Raw genomic sequence first — 22300 nt, 5'->3', positions numbered from 1 at the left:
AGAACAAAACCCAGATTCTGGGTACTCAGAATTTTGGAGTATCGCAGCTTACGACTTTCCTCACAAGAATGGGCTTGTGAGAACCAGAAACTACTTGCTTCCCTCTCCACTTGCAGATCCTGGAATTCTAGGAATCATTATTTATCCATTCTGTTGCAGTCCCATAAACAGAGATGGACTGTTCCTCACATCAGCACAAAAGACTAGTAATTCCCATCACGGAGCAGACCCAAGAACTGCACACGAAATAACACTGAATTTCAAACCCTTTACTCTGAACCTCTTTACCAGGTGACATCTGTTTTTGCTTACCACATATTGTGCACTAGCTGGAACTTCATTTCCGAACTGAGCTGGCATACCAAGTGATAGCCTGATGCTCATCTCCATCTGAGGAATAATCTCTCACATCACGACAGCATTCTTCTGAAAAAAATGCTAATTTTTTGTTGCCTTTATTATGCCTTTGCAGCTTTGCTGGGCTCTCAGCCATAAATAAAGCCGGCTGATGACTTTGTAAAGTTGTCAGATACCTTTTGTTGGCACACAAGAGGCAACAGGTGCTTGTGATCTGTCCAAGCCATTATTCCATCTCCTCCCCGTGTTACTATAACCTTCCCACCCCAAACCCATTCCCAATGTATGATGTCAGCCACATTTAATTGTCACCAGTCATTTAGCTCTGCTTTCAAATCACGGCAAGCCTTTCTTTTGTTCATGGAACAGGATATGTAGTGTGCACTCTCTGGGTGCATTAAGTCTTCAAGTAGAGTACTGACATCTTTTTCTTACATTGAAAATCCCTCTGAACTCCCCCAGAACCTGTCCAGAGTTTGAGACTAGTGGAATAAGGATGATGTAAACATCACACTTCAACTGGTTCAAGTTGATTCAAATGGACTCGCATGAGCTGGATGCTGTTTAGAATCTTTTTCTGGTGACCAACGAGGGTGATGCCAATCCGCTGGATGTCTCTGCAAAAAAAAAAGAGGACGTGGAAGTCATGAAAATGGGCTGCTTGTTCTGAACAGTCTCAGTCCATTTTGCTGTAGATGCAAATCAATGTGTGTGAATATGTGTGTGTGCCTATCTATGTCTGAGAAACAGCTGACAAGGCTTCTGCTTTTGCTTGATGAATGTGTGTGGGTGGAGGGGGTGTTGGCAGAACTTGGTAGGTACAAAAAGAAGCAGTGGAATTGGGCCATGAAAAGGATCAGAGGGCTGATCTCCCACGAAAAAAAGAAAGTTGGAGCTGTTCAGCAAGAGGAAGAGAAGGCTCCAGAAAGATATTTTTCAATATATAAAGGGGGCTTACAAGAAAGACAGAGAATGACTTTTTACCAGGCCCTCTAGTGAAAGGACAAGGGGCAGGTTTAGGCTGGAGACCAGGAAGGTTGGTGACACACCGAAACAGGCTGCCTGGAGAAGCTGTGGATGTCCCATCCCTGTATGCATTCAAAGTCAGGTGGGACAGCGCTCTGAGCAACCTCATCCAGTGAAAGGTGTCCCTGCTTATGGCAGGGGTGTTGGACTAGATGACTTTTAAAGGTCCCTTGAAACCCAAACCATCCTAGGATTCCAGGAATGTTTCTTTTCCTGGATCCTGTCTCCTACATAACACTTCAATCTAGTATATGGTGTGTCTGGTTCTACATATCTGCTTAAAAGTGGTTATTATCTGTGCTAGCTGTCATGAACATTCTGATGTAGCAGGCTCTCTGCAACACTGACAATATGTTCTCTGATGCACACTGGATCAGTGTTAGTGCTTACAGAAACAGATTACAAGTGTATCAAGGCATGGAAGCTTTAGCTTCCCTCCCTTTTTCATGTGTATGTATTCTCCACATAGCCAACACACCTGTTGCTCTCTGCCCTGCTACTTACTCAAGAGTCATGCGTGATATGACATCGAAAGTAGCCAGACCAGCCTGGTCAAAATTGTCCTTGTAGCGACCCATCTTGATAGCATCCAACCACTCATGGGCATTGCTGAGGGAAGGGAAATCTGGAGGACAGTTGCTCAGGAGAGGCTGAGATGGTCTGCAAAAGAGGCAGATTCTAAAACCCAAGTTATCAACTTCAGCTGACCACACTACTAAAGTAAGAGTTACTAGAGGCAGAGAATGCAGCAGCCTCTGAAGAAGACAGAATGAAGAACAGTGACATCTGCTCTTCACACCCTGACTTCTAAAGTGCCACCTTGCTGTGCTGTTTCTAGGCTACCGGTGTCCCTTTTTCTGCCTCATAACAATCAACCAACCCAAGAAATTGATTCTCCCTTCCCATTGCCCATACACTCTCAGGCACATTCTCTTCTTGTTGCCCAAGATCTTTCCACACTTTCTTGGTCTAGACCTGTTGGCTGGTCAAAGAGCTGCAGTGAGGAGACCCTGTATATTTTTTTACCTCTGTGACAAGGTCTCCCTCTCCTAGATGTTCTCTTTGGGTCACATAGTGACCTGTGAGACCATGAGTGCATTGTTTCAGCTCCAAAACCCATCAGGGTAAAGAATTGCAGTAAAAGGCCACAGAAATGACTGTTTACATATGGCACTTGCTCTTTTCCTCATCACCTGAATCTGTCCCAAAGCTATAATGCTCTTTACGTGCTGCTTTTAGTAAACTGGGCATCATTGGCTACTTTTCCCCTCCCCCAGCTGTGGAGTACATTCCACTGAGACAAGATTTATAACCACAGGGAAAAACACGCCAGGCCAGCAGGATGTAATTTCGTCATCAGCCCAGCGGCCAGCTAACCTTGGCACCATTTATCCCTCCAGAGACTTCTCCTTTGCTGACCTCCTGCCTCTTGTTCCATCAGACTGCAAAATGCAGTTGGGAAAATATGGGATGCAAGCTGTAGTTCTAATTACTCTTATCTAGAGACTTCCTTTCCCCCATAAGCTAAAGTCTTCTTTTCCTTCATCATCTCTTGTGGTCACACAATATGGTGTGATCACAGAATATCTCATGCAGCTGCACCCAGATGTGTCCCTCCCTTCGTTCCCTATGATCCCTCACTCATTCATCCTCAGAGCAACTCACCAAGATTTATCTCCTGTCACATTCAGCACTCACAACTCCCCATTAACTGAATCAGGATACACAGTTCTTCCAACATGCTTCCGCTTTCTTTTCCCTTCCTGTTTGTTCCCAGTCTCAAATGAGAGGGTTAGAAAAAAAACCATATAGCCTTATTTATTGCTTTTTTCCCTCATGATGCCTACTGAGAGACAAGTTCTATTATTTTGCATTAAATCCCCATCTCACCTGCTGGTCCCAGTGCCAACGGCTTTGAGGGCTGATGGCTTGCGAATCATTTTATCCAGGGCACTGACTATTTGCTCAAATTTGGGTCTCTGGACCCTCTCCTTCTGCCAGCAGTCAAGCATCAGCAGGTGCAAAACAGTTGGGCAGTCTGGGGGTGGTGGCAGGCGATAGTCCTGGTCAATGGCATTGATTACCTGCAGGAAAAGAACAAAGCTTTATCACAACTGGGAAAACAAAAACAACCAAAGAGCTTCAATCACTTGGTGTGTATGGGTTTCTTCTGCTCAAATTGATACAGGACAGAGAGGTAGATGTACATCCTCACCACTTCTGAAACTTACATCCTGATTGGACATGTCCCAGTAAGGCCTCTCACCGTAGGACATCACCTCCCACATGACAATGCCATAGCTCCAGACATCACTGGAGGAGGTGAACTTGCGGTACTGGATGGCTTCAGGGGCAGTCCAGCGGATGGGGATTTTGCAGCCCTGGGAAGCAGACAGAAAGCAACCAGAATGTAGTGAGGTAAGGACTGCTTGTGAAAACAACATCACTGAAACAATCAGATGTTTGTAGCACAACCCAGCTCAGAGCACAGGGTGACAGTCCCATTGATTCTGTTTTGGAAACATTGCCAGTTTAAATTCATATTATGTTCGAGGTTTCTACCTTGTTTTACTGACAAGTATAAATGAAAAGAGAGAATCATGCCTCCTTGCTGCAACAAATCTCATAATTTTATACTTTCACAGCTTTGCTTTGCAGCATTTGAAAGTGGCATATAGCAAAATCCTCCTGAGTCGCAATCATTTGGAAATCTAAAACGATTTAAATAAAACCAAACTGCAGCACTAAACACAGAGACTGAGTAGCTAGCATTAACTCCTTTCTACTTCCATCTTGACCTCTCTGACTGCAGGTGTGACCTGCAAGATGAAATATAATTCAGGTGCTGGTCCTTCAAAATGCAGAGATCTAAAAATTGTTTCACTTTTCAGTGACTGAATTCTTGATCTTCTTTTTCAACCCACCTATTATACTCCCACCCCTTTTGTCATATGTGTGACAGGTGTCGTAACTTCATAGTCAATAAACTCATTTGATGATTGGTTGTAATCCCATAAATACACTTAGGCCATTTATCTTTTCTGCAGGAAAAAACCCAACTCTTTCTTCAAAGAGTGGTAGGACAGGATTTCAATCTCTGCTTCAGTCCTTTATCATTCTTATCAAAAGCTAATGAAAGGGGGAAGATAAGAGCTACGTCAGGCTGTGAGGTTTGACCTATTCACCATCATGCCACAAAGAACAGCACTGAGACTTCACATGGCGGAGTGGCTCAGTTATTTTTACTTCTTATTGCTTTGCAACAAATAGCCCACAAGACAGAAGGCTCTACTCCACTCTTCTCTATGGTCTCAAGATGGACTAAAGAGGGTACACCAAACCAAGGAGGAACACAGGGAAACATTCAGTCTGTCAGCACTGCAGTAACTCCTGCCACAGCAGCAACTCACCAGACCTCCAGTGTAGGTGGGATTTGAAGCATCATCCTCCAGGAAGCGGGACAACCCGAAGTCTGACACCTTGCACACCAGGTTGCTGTTGACCAGGATGTTCCGTGCTGCCAGGTCACGATGCACATAATTCATGTCGGAGAGGTAGCGCATGCCGGCTGCGATCCCCCGCAGCATTCCCACCAGCTGCAGCACGCTGAACTGCCCTTCCTTCTGCTGCGAGGGAGGAGGCAAACACAGCCTCTTAGAACCACAGAACATAAAGCCAATGGGGGAGACTAACAGACAGCAGGGCAACAGGGGGGATTTATGAAGTTAGAGAACACACATCTTAACTTCAACCAAAATCCGAAGGTTCGGGGACAGCAAATAAGAAAGGAGAGTGGGCTTAAAGCAATGAATCTCAAATGAAAATCAGACATTGGTGATCTTTTCCTGAAGGCAAACCTCCTCTTGTGGCCACATCCTCCTCTAGCAACCTATACCTAATCTCACTAGCTACTAAAATGGTTAAATGAACGTGAGCAGACAAATCTGCTTTCAATAAGATCTTTACAAGGGGTTCCATGCAATTCTACTCAATGGGTTCATGTGCCCTTCAAATTGTACCTGTGAAAGCATTTGTGGCTGAATTAGTGCACGAATCAGTAAAAAAAGAGAAGTGAAGCAGCTATACTACATAGGTTGTCCATATTTCTGTTCCATTACTAGAAAATTTGCAATCCAAAAATAACTGCAAGTTTTGTTACTTCATTACAATGTTGAAAAGATTCTGTGAAATGAAGTCTGAAAAACATTATTAGAAAGAAAGACTTCGGAACATGCATGTCAGCAACGGAGAGTTCGTACAAAGATGAAAAATTTGGTACTATTTTCACCATATTGGCCTGAAAACACTTACTCGGGTAATTTTCTATCATTTCTATTGCACCTGAAGAGGGCAACTGAGGACTTAGAGAGACAGGAGTGGAAAGGAAGGACAGACAAAATTATCAGATCTGAGACTGGCACACAGCAAGATGAAGAGGTTAATGGTTGTGGGAGACTCTCGTGGTACCCTGAGGAAGGAATCCAGTGATCCGTTCTCCATGAACTCTGTGACAATCATGACTGGCCGGCTCTTGGTGACCACCCCCTCCAGGTGGATGACATTGGGATGCTCAAACTGCCCCATGATGCTGGCCTCGCTCAGGAACTCCCGGCGCTGCTCCTCTGTGTAACCTGACTTCAAGGTCTTAATAGCTACCATGTATTCACGCTTCCCTGGGTGTTTTAGGCGCCCAAAGCACACCTCTCCAAACTCTCCTGTCAGGGAGGGAAGAAACACACCTCAAGTAAGGAAACACAGCAGTGAATTTTAGCCAGATGTACTAAAAAATTCTACTATGGACAACTTCAGGAGCTGCTTGGAAATGGCATTACAAAAACTGTCTAGATTAAGGCAAAGCTTTTGGTGAAGGTTGGAGATGACATCTTCAGGGCTCAAATGAGGAGTTCTGAGTCTTCAAAGAGTGTTTTCAACTTGGTTTAGAGCCAACATCTAAGCGTTAGCAGGTTAAGATGAGTTTTGGTAAAAATGAAGGCTTAGGTATCCTGGGACACTTGGTGTGCCATGGATCCATGGGTCCATTTCAGGCCAGTAGTATGCCAGATCTCAAGGTCAACAAGAAGACACTTTATAATCTGCAGATTCTCACACTACCTGATCCAATGACCTCCTCAATCTTGATGAGGGACACATCAATCTCCTTGGCAAATTCTCGAATGGCTTCATTGGGATCTTCATAGGTTGACGGATCAATGTAATACTTCACTCCAAGTCCTGCAGTGGGGGAAACAGCCCAAAACATCACCAGAATCAAACCCTGAGACACACAGGTGTTAAGGAGTCCTGAAAAGAGACAGGCCCTTGCCATCTGTTGCTGGAACACACTTACCTCGTGCACCGATATACTGCTGCAGGCGGTCTGTGTATGGAGTCTCTCGCCTTTTACTGCAGGACACAAAGGAAAGGAAAGTCAAAACACACACAAGAGTCTCTCATCAGATGCTGGGGTAGGCTTCTCAGTGCAAGGCTCAAAGAATCCTTGAAATTAGGGGTAGCAGATGGGTGTTAAGATCCTGCCCATCTCCTGGTAACCAGTGCATGCTTGTTTCCTATGTGGTAGTTTTTACACCACTGTTTGCATCCCCACTTTAGAAATGACAAACGACAGGGCTTCCACCACTACCCTGAAAGAAAATATTACAGTTTAACATTACTGCCTTGGAAGTTTTCTTGCTATTCAGGCTAAATTTGCATTTAAATTTCATGTAATTACAACAAATTATTCTTTTCAGTTATAATCTAAACCATCTCCTGTGATGCCTTTTAAGTTCTTCAAAAATATTCTAAGACCCGTTTACTCTAATGCTCAATGCTTGTAGATTTCCCCCAACTATTTTTCCTCCTGGCTTTGTTTAACAGCGTTTACTTTGGCCACTCCTTTCGTAAGTATGGTAACCAAACCAAACCACATAGATGGAAATAGACAGATGGAAATCTGTTCTGTGATGTGATTTTTGCATGTGTAGATCAAAACATGGTATGGTCTTTATTATTGTGATGTTTATTGCATATATGCATCTCACTTCCAGTAAGTGTAGGTCCTTCTCATAGGCATTTCTCAGATTTCATTCTCCTTCTAAATGTGTGTGATTCAAGCATTTATTTCCCACACAATCTAATTATTTTAGACATTTCATCCCATTCTTTGTTTGCTCTAAATATATTTTCCATTTTCAAGCTACTTCCTTTGTTCCAAACAGTCTTTATTTTTTTTTCCAAAAAATGTACAATTCATGCTAGTTTCCAATCATCCTATTAATTAGACCAGATTGTAAGTCACACCCTACAGTATCCTGCAGTACCCCTGCTGTCTGCATGGATTTGTGTCAACTCACACATGTTTTGCTGTTTCAGCACGAGACCTTTTAGCTGCTGATTCAATTAGCATTTGAAGACAAAGTATCATGAAACATTATGTTACTTTTCTTTATGAACATAAGTAATTCTGACATTCTAACAGCTGACTGTATTATTCTTACTTGTCAGACTTATCTCTGTAAATTCTGCTTTCAAAACCACAGACAGTTCTACCTTCAAAATTTTTCCTCCTGTGCAAAGAAATTTGCTTTACTGGTGGCCTATTCCTAAGAGATCTAACTCTGTTGTTGAACCTGAAAGTCAGGTCTACATTAATGTTTTTAATAGATTATCTAACAAATTAATTGTTTTCCATATAAAATCACAACAAAACAATTAGCTAAAATAGGTGTCTCACATTGCATATCACCAGAAAAATGTGTACCAGAAATATAAAAGAACAAGTTAAAGTCATAGCATTTGACTCTACATATGTTCAACCTTTTAAAGAACTACTAATTTCATCTGGTGTTCCTCATTTTCTACATCTTCAAACTTACTTTTCTTATCAAGGACAAATTTAAAATAGGAATTTGGTATCTCCACTTTTTCTGAAAAGCTGTCTATTAACTGTACATAATTCTTTAAGTATAAATGAACGTAATTTTTATGATATTTCCTCATATGTATATTTACAGATGCCATTAATGTCTTTCCCCAACACAGTTTTGGTAATATTAACTTATTCTGGGTTTAGTTTATTTTTTTAGAAAAATATATGCTTTATTGAGTTGTGCACATAATATCACATTTCCAGCTGTAACAAGAATTTGTATTTTTAACAGTTCAAAGCTACAAAAGGAGGCAACATTTCAAATATAACAATATTTGATAATTCTTTTCTTTCCAGATAGAAAAATATTAAAAAAGAATTTACACAAGAGGAGAAAACAAATGTAAAAAAGGGAAGAGAGCAAAAAGGAAATCATTAAAACTAGATGTCACTTTTTAAAGTTAAGTAGTTTATACATTTTTTAGGTCAGCAGAAAAAGCTAAAAAGTCCCTCTTGTGCAAAGGCACAGTAGAGCAAAGATACAGAAATCCATTACTGACAATCTAGGGGGATTAAGTTCAAACCTCAGTAAACTCAAGGAGAGGGTAATGACTGTTTCTTTTCTTCAAATAACAAAACCCCCATTGTTTACTTTTGTACCTCTACAAAAATAGCAGCCCTTACTTTTTTCCTCTTTAAAATTTTTGTCCTTTATTTTTGTTGTTGTTACAGATTATGTCTACAAGCTCTTATATGCCCTTTATTCTTTCCAAAATGGAAAGTGGTATTTGCTTTCTTTAACCTGTATTTAATGAGTGTTCCATGGAACCATTGGGGTTGTACAGATTTTATTCTCCAGCAAATGAGCCCTTGTCTCTTGGTCCTTGGGGAAAGGGTATTTATCAACTTCTAAATAACTGGATATGCATACTTATTCCTCCAGTCCTTCTCCACTACATTGTTTCATTCTCCACCTGCTTGCCTAAAATTCAATTTACAGTCCCTTCTTTACAGCGATGCATTTAAATACCTTTTGAGTACCGGCTTTGAAGTGCTTTCCTTGTGTTCATATTGCTAACTAGCCAAATATCAGCTAAGTACATGAGTGGTTTACCAAAGGAGGGGCTCCTCAGATAGGAGTAATGGGGCAGGATCTTTCCTTAATTAGAGAATGACATCTCAAGGACATGTGGATAAATGTAGATCAGGCTGTTTCCCTTGGGACGGGGTTATGTTGCAGGGGTAAGAAAGTTCCACTGTCTGAAGTGCACATGAGCAGGTCAAGGAATTCACCTCTTGAAGATGATGGCAAGGATGGCAATGGCAGCAATTACCAAGAAGGCCAGACCCCCGAGCGCTGAGCCCACGATCAGCGGCAGTCGGTCCTGCGCCATCTCCGAGCGCTCCCCTGGCAAGGAAGACACACATATATCCACACAAATGCAGACGACAGGAATTGTGAAGAGTTTCCCTTCTACTCATCCAGACCTCACCCAAAATTCCATCCCTACCAGCCCTTTGCTCCCCAGACACTGTGATTCTCCAGTGCCTTCCTTCCTACATCTGAAAAGCCAGTGCCCCCAAGTGAATCCACTTCTTCTTCCTCTGGTCCACTGACACCTGGCAAACCACTTACGTACAGGCTAGCTCTACACCTGGGCTGTAATCCCACTGTCCCCCATTAATTTATCTTGTTGGTGACATACTTGAGCACCTTCAATCCATACCCAAAGGATGGTGATCCTGCTGGAAGGGAAGCTTCTGCACACATGCCTGTGTCTCATCTATCTTTGTGTCCTGTGTCCCACCTGTCTTTAAGACACAGAGCTTTCAGCTGTAAGATGTTTTGTGACAGCTGGGGACAAAACTGTAGCATGCAGGATGTGCTGTGTACTGCCACATCCCCCTAAGGAGATTTTTACTGGCACACTCTGAGCTTGCTGGTCAGAGGCACAGAGGGAACAAGGAGCAGGGCTGGGGAGTTTGGCAGTAGCGTAAACAATGCCCTCTGACAGCATGAAGCTTCTCTGAGTGAACACTCTGCATATGCAAATTATTATACACAGAAATACAAGTTGAGGAGGAGTCTCTAGTAGCAGTCCTCCAGAGGATGAGCCAATACACTCAGGGACACACCCAAGTGACAGATTATCCTGTGCAGACCTTGGTACAAAATGGCAGCACTTACCTCCCGTTGAAGTCTGGAAATACATCTTCCCACTGTAAGGGCCGTAGCCCACGGCTGTCCTGGCGCGCACTTGGAAGGCATAGATCTTGCCTGGGCTCAGGCTGGATATGGTGGCCATGTTGGTCTCACTAGTTAAGGTCAGTGAATTATCCTCATCTTCTGCCTGTGAATGTCAATGACCAAAAAGGAATGTGAAACTTCTGCCTACACTGCTTGCTCTCCTCATCAAGGCATCATAGTTTCCATGTCAACCCAATATGCTTTGAACCTCTCACAGAGCCTCCCAACAACAGCTGCTATTCCAGACCTCACTTCCTCGCACGCTGCTCATTCCTCATTGCTGCTTTCCAGGCCTGGGCTTCCCACAAAGCTCTGCTAAAGACTCTCAATCTAAACAAGAGTGAGAGACAAAACTGCTTTGCCCTGTGGTTTGCTTTCTACAAACTCCAAACGCATGTATTCCCCTAGGAGAATTCAGAGCAAGAACACATGGAATGCTGTATCCCGGAAGCTGCTAGACACGTTATCACAAATCGCAGTCCCTTTTACCACTAAAAACAGGAGCCCTGCAAAATCCTGCTGAAATATTTGTGTGAAAGACCAGTAATATGGAATGGGAATTTGTCTGAACAGCCCCACACATCCCTTCCCCTCAAGTCAGACAGATTACGAATCACAAGAGATGTGAATCTAAGACAACTTTGTATTTGCCACCCTGTAATTTCAGCACACAAAGAGTTATTTGCCACTTAGTGACCTAAAGAGTGCATTCCTCCTCATAAAATTTCTTTGAGATGTCTGTCCAGCCATAACTGGAGACATGAGACTTCCCCTCACATACAAATGACAGACTTGCAGTGAATCCAATTGCGGTAAACATATTTAGAAACTTCAGCTCCTTCTGCTGCTACCTGTGTCAGATGATGCTAAGCGTATTGTTAGCCACAGCTTTTTAATCTTAAACAACTGTCTTCTCTTTTTAAAAATTTGTATTGTCCCTAGATGTTTCCAAGTTGGGAAATGCAGATGGACTGATATTAGATGACATGTATATCACAAACTTCCGGTATTGCTACAGTTTGTTCCTTCGTCATCACTGAAGCATTATTCTCCACCTTGTTCATCTGGATGCAGGGGTGCATCTCCCAGACAGAAAGTGCACACAATCACTTTATGCTCACCTTATCAAAGTAGCGTAGCTGGTAATCCAGGATGATCCCATTGGGCTGGTCTGGCTGAGGCCACGACAGTGTGATGCTACTGGTAGTACGACTCACCTGATGCATCATAGGGACAGCAGAGGGAACTGGAATAAAAGACAAAAAGGAGAGATTGCAAAGGGATAAGCTTAAAAATGAGTTCTAATTGAATATTCATTATGATGAGTTAATAAGTTAGGTCAGCTCTTCCTTTAATTTTCCTTAATTTGCATTATGAAGTATGTCATAAAATCACCAGAAGAAATCCAGGCACAATACTGCTCTGCTGTGAGATACAGTCATTGACAACTCAGACAGAAAGAAAATGAAGAAAGTCACATCCAACTGAGTATGCACAGGAGCTATGAAATTGTCTATATTGTAGCTGGAATATAATTCTGATCTTCAAATGTACAATTTTTACATGCAAGTTGAGAAGGTCCTCCACACTACTGCTTTGTTTTAAGATCACTCCTGGACAAAGAATGGGATAGTAGTCAGAACAAAACCAGATAATTTTACTTCTCTTCTGCTTCTCCCCCAGACTGTAATTCTTTTCCTGGGGGGAAAAAATCAGCTATGGGTTGCCAGAGTAATGGAGGCCTTGCACGTGAGAATGGAAATCCACTTCTACCAAAACCATTCATGAACCCATGTGCACACACATGCACACTCTCCGGGTTCATCCAAAAGAGAAGAGAGTATGAGTTTCATCCTAGGAAGAGATTTCCAAGAAAAAAATTTCAGGATAATTTTAGGAGGATCTTTCAGCCTGCCAGCTGTCTTTCCACAAAGCTCTTCTCAAGTTTTGCTTTCTCTCTGCAAACAAAATGTCATGTTGCCAAGAAACCTACAGGTAAGCAGCTAGGGAATGCTCATTTTCCTAATGGATGCAACATTTTCAGCAACATTTAAATTTTCCAGAAAAAGCGTGCCAATAAGAAGCTGCCACCAAACCCCACTGGTTTTACAAAATAGACATAAAACTTCCTTGATGTGAGGAATGAAGCAGAGATGTTTGGCAAATGATCAAAACCTGCAGAATTGCATTTTCTTCCCTCATTAATTGTGCAAAAGATAAAAGGATTGTTTTTAATAACAAGATAAAATTATTCTGAAGAACGTATTTCAGATGGGCTTCAAACAGCTCAGGCAAGTGGGAACTAATTTAAAAATGTAAATGAAACAAAAATGTAAGAGTCTAAGCAATAAAATGCTTTCTCTCCTCCCTATTCCTTCTATTTTTCACCATTGCTTGTCCTTCAAACAAGATTACACAACCACCTCACCTGCCAATGAGAATGTTGTCACAAGAAAGAAATACAGAACAAATAACCTAGACCATATGTAGCATTTAAGATGCAAATGAATAACACTGTATTCAAATATCAGGAGGTAACTGGTCAGTTAACATTTGATCAAGACAGATTCTGCTACATGTAATGTTACAAAAGGTTTAACTCCCTTCTGCTGAGACAAAAAGCAAACACACAAGGAGAGGTGCAGACCTAAAAATGCAGTCACATTGCCAGGGAACAGCCCACTTCCTTCTAGTTTTGGATGAAGATTTTACAGAATGATCAGAGTTAAATCTTCCCTCAATTCCTCTCCTTCCCACCTTCAACAGTTATTTGTCCCTTGCTTCTCATTTCTTCCCAATCCCCAATTCTTCCCTACCTGGAAGAATTAATCAAACAAACAAATGACAAAAACATCACTCAAGTGTATCTCTTGATCATGTGCCACAGCATTCTAGAATGTTCCTATTATCCAGATATGTCCATCACTCAGGGTAATCAGATGGTGGTGGTGGGAGAAATAATGCAGTCTGTTGTATTAAAAAAATAGTAATTTCAGTGATTTTTACCTAATAAGCAGACACTTCTTAGGGCAAAAGCCATTAAAAACTCTCAGAAATAAAACCAGATATGAATCACTGCAGGGCAGGTTGTCTTTAATCTTTCTCTCTGAGACACAGTTTAGATTTCATATGCTTGCCTCTCTTTCAAGGATGTAAAAAAAATTATGAAATGGAAACACTGGCCAGTGAGCTCTTTCATCACTTCAAGTAAAAGAGATATGAAGATTTCTCTTTTGAAAAATTTCATACTAACATGATGTGAATACTGTTACCATGGCGATGTGTAATGTGAACATAATTCTTGGCGGAGTAAGTACATATTTCCTGTCAGAGGTGTATTACAAGGTTATGCTCTCAGTGTTAATACATTAGGAAATATAAAGTTCAAGATTTTATGTCAATATACATTCAAAGTACCATGCCTCTGCTGCAACAGAAGGGCTAGAGATGAGTATTCTATCTAGTTTGCATGCCAGCTATTAAAAATGTTTATAACAGAACTTTGCTTTCAAAGCTTTGTTTTGCACACACAAATGTGGCCAGTTCTATATTGATTTGTCACTTCTATTCTTTCTTTTCTTTTTACATAGGGTTTATAGATATAGACATGTTAGGTCCTTGTCTAATAGCAGCTGAGATCACAGGGCTGGATTCAATCCAATCTGGGCAGTTGGACTGGATGATCATTGCAGGTTAATTTCCAACTATTCTATTCTATTCTATTCTATTCTATTCTACTCTACTCTATTCTATTCTATTTGATTTTTCTATTTACTGAGAGCAAAAAACACTCTGAGATCAGACCTCTAATTAAGACTGAAAAAGTAATGCTCTTTGTATACATTTTAATTAATAGCAAATGTATGGAAAATTCTTGCCCCTATAGACCTAGTTAAAGCTGCAAAACAGTCCAAACACCAGAACTCTCAGATTCTACATTGTGTGGGTTGTCAGTTGCAACTCTTCTACATTGCAGGACAAACTTTTTCCTGGCAGCAGGCATGTGCCTGCAAGACTAAAAATCTATCTCAATCAACAGACTAGGCAAGGAAGGAATGTGAAGGAAGTGCAGACTCATTTAACAATACAAGGCAATCCCCACTTATGCAGAGCACAGCCAAGTGCCAGTCTCAGCAGACCACAAACATCTCTGGCATGACACATTCAGTCCATATTATCTTGCATGGAGACACTTCAGGGGAAACAATGGGACCCCTGTGCGGTTCTGACTGAAGGAGTCCCATGAGATAAGGCCCTGGAGGGAAGAGTGACTCAAAAAAGCTAGTTCATTTGCAAAGATTACTTCTTCCAGCTGCAAAAGCCGTCCATCCCAACAAACAGCAATTCAGGCAAAAAATGCCAACAGGGCTGCATGTTGGGACAAGGAGCTGCTAGCACAGAAAGGAAGTGCATGGAAGGCGGAAGCATGGACAGGTAGGCTGAGAGGAACATAGAGGCATCGTCCAAACACGTAGACACATGGCAAGGAAAGCCAGAGCCTACCTGGAATCACATCTGGCACCACATGTCAACAGCAAGAAGGGTTTCTCTAAGTACAGATGTGGTTCAAGGAGGAGGGAAAATGTGGGTTGACTGCTGTGTGGCACAGGGGTCCTGGTGACAACAGGACACCTTCTTCACATCAGTCTCTACCAGCAAGACCAGCCTTTAGGAACCCCTAAGTTCTGCAGCCAGGAAGATCTTCTTCTTCATGCCAGATCAGGTGACAGAATATTTAGGCAAACTACATCATTCCATGGGTTCTGATGGGATGCATCCATCAGGGAGCTGGCTCATGCCATTTTGACAATCTTTGAATTATCATGGTGACTGTGAGAGGTGTCTGAGGACTAGTGGAAAACAAATGTCACTCTGTTCAGTAAGGGAAAGAAAGGATACAGGGATATGCAGGCAGCTAAGCCTCACCTTCATCCAAAGGGGTTGTAGAGTCTCCAACCCTGGTAATATTCAAAAGTGTTCTGGATGTGGTCATGGACAATATGCTTGAGGTGACCCTGATGAGCAGAGGGATTGGAGAATATGTTCTCCAGATGTGTCTTCCAAGCTTAGCCACTCTCTGATTCTGGAGTTCAGATAGTTGGCTCATGGGTCACCACTCCAGTGGGATTCAAGCTAAACCCTGCCAAGGCCTGTGTGTTTTACCTAGTTATTTCTGTATTTTCTTCCCCTTCCATCTTGCCCCACTACCTTCTGAAATTATACAGTTTGATCTAACTCAGCTAGGCCTCCAGTGTTCTCTGACATGCCTCTATATTTTCGAATAGTAGCCCCAAATCTACCACTCCCACATTCTTATTCCACTTTTGTTACCTCTTTGGGTATCCTATTTTCCTCATATTCCAAGCAGATGACATGAAGACCCTAGCTTTGTTCCACACAGCTTCCCAAGTATCATCTTCAAGGAAGATCAGTCTGAATGGAAATTCCCTTCTTGACATGTTTATTATCTGATCTTTATTTTGAAAATGTCCTACATCTTTTCCATGGATTTCAATTCAGTTCTGGCCCTTTCTCTAAACCCCTGAAAATCCTTTAAAAGTATTTTGGATTGTCTTCTGTCATAACCTTGTACTTTTACTCTGTTTGGATGAAGAGTGCTTTAAAAGGGCAAATTAGTCAGTTATTTTAACTTCCCTTACCTCTATTATTAGTTTTTTGTGTATGCATTCCACTCATGCTTAATAAAGAGGAAAATAGCCTTCATGACATACGGTGCCACATTTTACTTTGTACTTTCTACTTATACTTGCTCAAAAGGTTTCTGTCTTCATTTAAACAGTAACCGAACCCTGAATTGTGAAAACAAGCACATTTGTTCTCTGCTCATGCTGCAGAGATTGGGCATAGCAAAGAGAGAAACTGGAATAGTTCCTTTTTGTGGAATGACCATAGAAATTGTTATTAATTCCCAGTCATAGCTGGGCAAATTCATTAAAAATGGGTAAGTTGACAAATGTCACTAAGGGAAAAATAAAAACTTAAAAGAGTATTTTTGTTGTTCCCACATGAATAGAAAACAAAAAAGTTGAATTCTTATGGAACTTTGGTGAGTGCCCAGGGCTGGCAATTAGATCATAAATAAGCAAACAACTCACCACTTTGAAAAACAATGTATTTTATTCAGAGGACAATGAACACTCACACTCTACTTGCTGTACCTGCTGGCTTTAGCCTGGCAAAACACAGTATTATGTAGCTTTTGACAGCTCTCTTATTTCTTTCTTTTTTGAACAAGAAAATGCCTTGCCTTTGGTCCCTAATTTTGCCAACTAAGTCTACTGTACCCTTGGCTTTCTTTGGAAAAGCAAACATCTTCAAGCAATTCATCATTTCCCTTCATGATCTCCTAATCATACTTGGCATTTAATTCCTTTCCTCTTCTCAAACCATTTCATGTGAAAATCTTCTGTCAGGTCCTCTTAAACTTCCTGGCACTTTCCAAAACTGTCCTTGTCCCCATTCAGCCTCTTACACAAGCCTTCAGACTGTCTAGCACTCATTTCTGCAGCGCTACAGATTTTTGGTATCGCCAGGTCCCACTGCTCCGATTCCCACTGATGCAGAAGGCTAATACATATATTTTCACAGGTACAAGGCAACCTGGTCAAATACCCTTTATCCTCACATACCTCCATTAGCTCTCAGAATGTCTGGATTCAGTTAAAAAACACCCAATACACTTGCTTTTAAAAGTCTGCATTGATTTGCTCCAACATTTAAATCTCTGCTGCCTTTCTCTTTTCCTCTTCTTTCTAGGAATGTAACAACTGCCTGAATGAATAAGTTCAGTAGCATGTCTCTGGCAACAGACATTACTACATGCTTCAGTAAAAGTAGCCGAGGAAAAAAAATGGTGGTTACAGGTAGTTACAGCTGTGCCTAGGAAAAGTTTTTTCACAGTCCTTTAAACGAAAAAATGAAAACCTGACTCCTGTCCTGAGACGTGAGAAAAGATATTTGTTTACCCTTAAAAGTACACTTGAAGATGTTAAAATAATGAATAAAATTTTGGTCAGTCGTTTGGGGTTTATTTTTTTAATAATATGGTAGGAATTTAAGTTCTTTGCATTTTTGTGTATCAGGTTCACACCTGTGAAGAAATATAACTTCATTAGAATTACATAATTGCCTTTCATCATGTGGTTCCCACTATCTGGAACTGCCTTCCAACATGCCTCTATACATCCTGACATTTATTTAGGTATTCATTCTCAGCATTTCAAACCTGAGCTGAAAGCAATTCCCTTCTCTTGCCTCATCTCTGTACAGTTCTTCCGGTGATTAGCATATCATATTTGCATTTCACACTATTACTATCCAAACAGGTTTTATTATTGCTATCCAAACAGGTCTCATGTTTCAGGCTATGTCTTATTATAGTAAAGGATATTTCTCAGTGCCAGCCCTTCTTATTCTGATTTCAGGCACATGGTCACTGAAGAGTAGGAACATCATAATCAGTGTGCCACAGAAAAATGTGATTGTGTAACCAAAGGATGCTATCATGCTCTGAAGAAGGGGTAGAAGACTGTGAGGGGCAAGCAAACTCTTACAGGAACAGTGTTTTGGAGACAAGGATAAAGAGTGAATAGGTATCATGGGAAAAAGAAAAAAATAGAACTGTTTCCACAGAATATTGTCTAAGGAAGGAGCAGGAATATTTTTTGGATCAGAAATTGGAAGAAGAGGAAGAACTCTGACTGATGTATGAGAAAGAAGAATCTTCAGAAACTGCCAGGACTGGAGGTCTTTTTTTTATCATCTTTAATTGAATGGAGAGAAAATTTTTGCTACAGCCCTTCATTCTGAAGGTATCTTTTTCCAGGTATTTTTTTTCATACCACTCATGTTTTCCTGTACCCTTTTTGTTTCTCTCAGCATGTAAAATCCTGAAATTTCAATCTCTGTTTGTACAATAATAATAATAATAGTAATAGAAATAGAAATAGTAATAATGGTTATAGTAACACAACAAGCAGTGGTAAAGTGAAAAGCTGCTGAAGGGATTAAAAGGAGGGGGTATGGATGAGACAGGCCACGTGATGCAGGAAGCAGGGACTTCTTAGTGCGAGCTGTCAGCACAAATCGAGGGCAGCTCATCTCAGGCTCACTCCGAACAATCCCAGGGAAAAGCAAGGAAAGAAAAACCGCGACCAAACACAAAAAGAAGCCACTCAGTACATACTGATTTTTAAGAAAGTTGGCCTCCCCTTAAACTCCTTTACTCTGCAAGAGAGGCACCTTAGAGGCACCCAACATACCCAAGAGACCCAGAGACACCAAAAGACACCTGGAAGAGCAAGAGTGGTCAGAAAAATCAAACAGAAGCAGAAGAAGAGGGCAGATTTGATGATTCCGGGAAGGAGAAGGAAGCAGCTGCTCCATTAAGTTGTCTCTGATATAGATAAAGAAGGCTGAGATGAGTAGCATGAAGAAAGAGAATTCTGTAGGATGTTAACAGAACACCCACCTTTCTCCAGGAGAAGCCAAAGGGACTACCTGGAATTACCATACAAATTACCCAGCTACATTTTACTGTAAACACAAACTGATCACCCACTTGCAGCCAGCCTCTTAAGGGGACCAGGGATCCTGTAGATGCTCTGCTACTCAATGCCTGCCAGGTAACATATCAAAGGGAACTAACAGATCAACCCCCTGGCATCTGCTAACAGCAGGAAATTAGTTGGGGGTATATATATATTCCCTTTCTTTCCATATAATAGAAGTAGAAATGATAAGATGTCATTTAACAAAGACCATGATGCTGTGTTTGGTTTCACAGTACTTCTCTGGAGATTTACCAAAACCTTGATTTGCAGGGGTTTCCACACTACACTCTAAAATCTCATAAGGGATTTGTTTCAGTTTAACATTTACACAACTCCAAATGTTTGCAGACAGTTTCTGTCACTCAGTTCAAAATGTTCCCCCTCTTTCTCCTCTTCATCACATTACTCCTCATTATATCTTCTTAAACAAGCTGTGTATAATTCCTCTCCACATTAGCTTAAACATGCTTATGAAGAACAACATATGCCCAGTCTCTTAATGCTGACATTTAGCAGAACTCTATGCCTCTATGTATGTGTCTCTCTCCAGCTCCAGTCCTTGTAAATTATATTTACAGGAAATAGAACTCCTCTGACTTCCCACACAACCCATCAGTATCTTAGTTTAGTCATCCCCACGGTTTAGTTTCTAGTTACAAGGATCACGACATCTTTGAATATAACAGCACAACACATTTTAGTATTTCTACCATGTAAAAAGAAAAAAAGCCCTTGTCTCTTATTAACAGGGGAATAAGAAGATGAAATGGAGAAGAGCAGGGGATAGAGAAGATGAAGAGGAAATGAAGAAATGTTCACTAAGAGCTTCTCTGGCAAGCTGGTGCTCACAAAACCCTGATAGTGCCCCCTCTCCTGCACAATGAAACAACAAGCTTAGTCTGACCCACAGCACTACATCTCCCATTGGAATCTTCTCCAGGGCAGCTGCTTTCCCAACAATCACATCAGATGCTAAACTTGAGTTTTTCTGCCAAGGGGGAAGAATGGAAAGCCCATTTAGATAAGGCAGGAAAGAAAAAGGCAAAAGTGAAACTAGCAGGGCGAGATAAAAAAGGGCACAACACACAAGTAAAAGGACAAAACTCCGGGATTCAAAAGACGCAAGCAAACCAAACGAGAAGGAGAAGCAGAAATGTTGGTACTTGGATGCAGGGGTCTCCTCACCTGACTGGCTGGTGCTCACGTTGATGGTGGCAAAGTGGGGAGCTTCTGAGCTCAGCTCAGTTACCAGGTTGACAGCCTGTATCTCGAAGGTGTAGTGCACGCGGGCCAGGAGGTTGGAGACCTGCACGCGGCTCTCGGTGAGCCCCACCTGGCGCGGCTCGAACTGCACGCTGTCCCCGCAGCGCACGCACGGCCCCGAGGAGCCTGCCGGGCACACCTTGCAGATCACGTTGAAGAAAACATCCTTGCGCCCACCCAGGTCCTTCGGGAGGCGCCAGGTCAGCAGCACGTTGGAGCCAATGATTTCATAGCTGAGGTCGCGAGGAGCAGAGGGGATGCCTGGAAAATGGAATGGAAGATCAAAATCCCATGGAGGAACGAGAGAGAGGTGGGGGAAGGGAGAAGGCAAAGAGGGGGGAATTGCATCCCCTCTTCTCAAGAATAATTTTCTTCTCTAGCTGCTTCTCTGAGCAAGGCTAAGAAAAACATACTTTTTGCTACAGTAAGCACACACTTACATAAACAACTGCATTAGCACATTTTAGAGAAACAAATTTATAAAAAGTGTCTTTGTTTCAAGGGTGTGACTTGTTCATTTCCCTAAAAGAACAGCCATTGTTTAGGGAAGTGCCAGTCCTTTGAAATTTTAAAATTTACACAAGCTTAGTAAGGATTTGTCTCTACTGAGACCTCTAATTCTCTCCTTTGGCACCTAGTATCTCTGAACTCCCTCAGATTTCAGCTAGCCTGTTCCACCTATTGCAGGAACTAGACAACAGTTTTGCCTGCAATTACTTCTAGTGCCAGCCAGATTCCTCAATGGCATCAGGGGTAAACTCTGACAGCTGAAAAACTGCCCATTCTGTGCATCCAGCACTTCCCTTGCTGGCATAGAGACAGTGAACAGAAGGAGGAAAATGCAGAGAGTGAGAAGAGAGCATGGGGATTAGAATAGAACAAGATGCTGCAGCTAAGAAGTGAAAAGTTCAGAAAGGTAGAAGTAGGCAGCAGAATTGCACTGCTAAACCTGGGCACAGACACAAAGCAAGACGGGAAGGGGAGGGACTGAGAGGCTGAGATCAGTAACAGGGAGGGGCAAGGGAAACATTATTTACAGAACATTTCCCTCTGAGGGCTGTAATGAAGCCCAATAATCCTCATTCTCACCATCACTGTAATCAGATGCAGGAGCAGAGGGAAGTTTTGGGTTATTTCAAAAGCCTTGAGAAGAGGGGAATGGCAAGCCCTCTTCTCCAGAATCATTTGGGCACATTCTCTCTCATTAACTGCCCTTCTTGTTTTCAAACACTTAATCCAAACACTTACCAGTGCAGGGAGCATCCGAGTTGTCTGAAGCAGATCGATAGTACCGGTTCTGACACACACATTCCTGGGAACCTGGCAGAGGAGCGTGGCTGTGGGCAGGGCATGGATGGCAGGGGTCATCTCCCACAGACACTTTAAAGAAACCAGGGGCACAGGCTATGAAGAAGAAAATGAGAGAAGTAAAAGCAGGGAAATCATTAATTCAGATTTCAGAAACACTGTAATCTTACATTTAAGTTGTGCTGCTGCTGGGAGAAGTTATTGCATAGAGCTACTACTGGTTTTGGCTCTTTATGGAGCATATATTGTTCACATTGTGACTTCAAAACAGTTTATTTTTTTCTATATGTAAGTGCTTAAATTGGTTCACTGGCAGATGAAAGAGAACCAGCCCAGAGACAGCTCTGGCTGCCTCAAATAATTGTCTTCTTATTGTTCACTCAAAGAGATTTTAAATTGGAGAAGCCAAAGAACCCAGCCAAGTGATCTGTCTTGAAATCTCATACAGTTACCCACACCTCCTTCCCCCCACCCAACACAGCCACAAATTTGGATTTTTTATGCTGCCTACAACAGTTTCGTTGCTTAAAGTAATATACACTACCATGGCTGTTTTTGCATTAAAACTAAGAGCAGACACTAAGATTGGCAGTGTTATTTTTTTTCCTGTAGGTCTGAAAACTTCCCAGTAATGGATAAAAGCATGTTAATTAGTCA

The 22300-nt window shown here is 41.8% G+C and overlaps 1 protein-coding gene across 2 annotated transcripts in view; it reads right to left on the bottom strand.

Annotated features, from left to right (window-relative positions):
* Positions 1 to 254: 254 nt before the first annotated feature.
* The window catches only part of LOC146445120 (ephrin type-B receptor 5), a 64670-nt gene continuing 42624 nt past the window's right edge, over positions 255 to 22300 (bottom strand). For both annotated transcript variants that reach the window (XM_085067807.1, XM_085067796.1), the window contains exons 5-17: positions 21584 to 21739; positions 20258 to 20596; positions 11621 to 11745; positions 10440 to 10602; positions 9545 to 9659; positions 6731 to 6786; positions 6496 to 6615; positions 5851 to 6098; positions 4794 to 5009; positions 3615 to 3764; positions 3274 to 3467; positions 1888 to 2043; positions 255 to 974 (exon numbers count right to left, since the gene is read on the bottom strand). In XM_085067807.1, the coding sequence (XP_084923933.1) occupies positions 866 to 974; positions 1888 to 2043; positions 3274 to 3467; positions 3615 to 3764; positions 4794 to 5009; positions 5851 to 6098; positions 6496 to 6615; positions 6731 to 6786; positions 9545 to 9659; positions 10440 to 10602; positions 11621 to 11745; positions 20258 to 20596; positions 21584 to 21739 (2147 nt within the window). In that variant the 3' untranslated portion in view covers positions 255 to 865. The remainder of the gene's footprint in view (positions 975 to 1887; positions 2044 to 3273; positions 3468 to 3614; positions 3765 to 4793; positions 5010 to 5850; positions 6099 to 6495; positions 6616 to 6730; positions 6787 to 9544; positions 9660 to 10439; positions 10603 to 11620; positions 11746 to 20257; positions 20597 to 21583; positions 21740 to 22300) is intronic.

This window comes from Lichenostomus cassidix, chromosome 1 (genome assembly GCF_008360975.1).
Source record: "Lichenostomus cassidix isolate B80296 chromosome 1, HeHo_3.0, whole genome shotgun sequence".
Classification (NCBI taxonomy): Eukaryota; Metazoa; Chordata; class Aves; order Passeriformes; family Meliphagidae; genus Lichenostomus; species Lichenostomus cassidix.
Note: the sequence above shows the minus strand (reverse complement) of the source record. Positions and strands in the feature narration are given on the sequence as shown.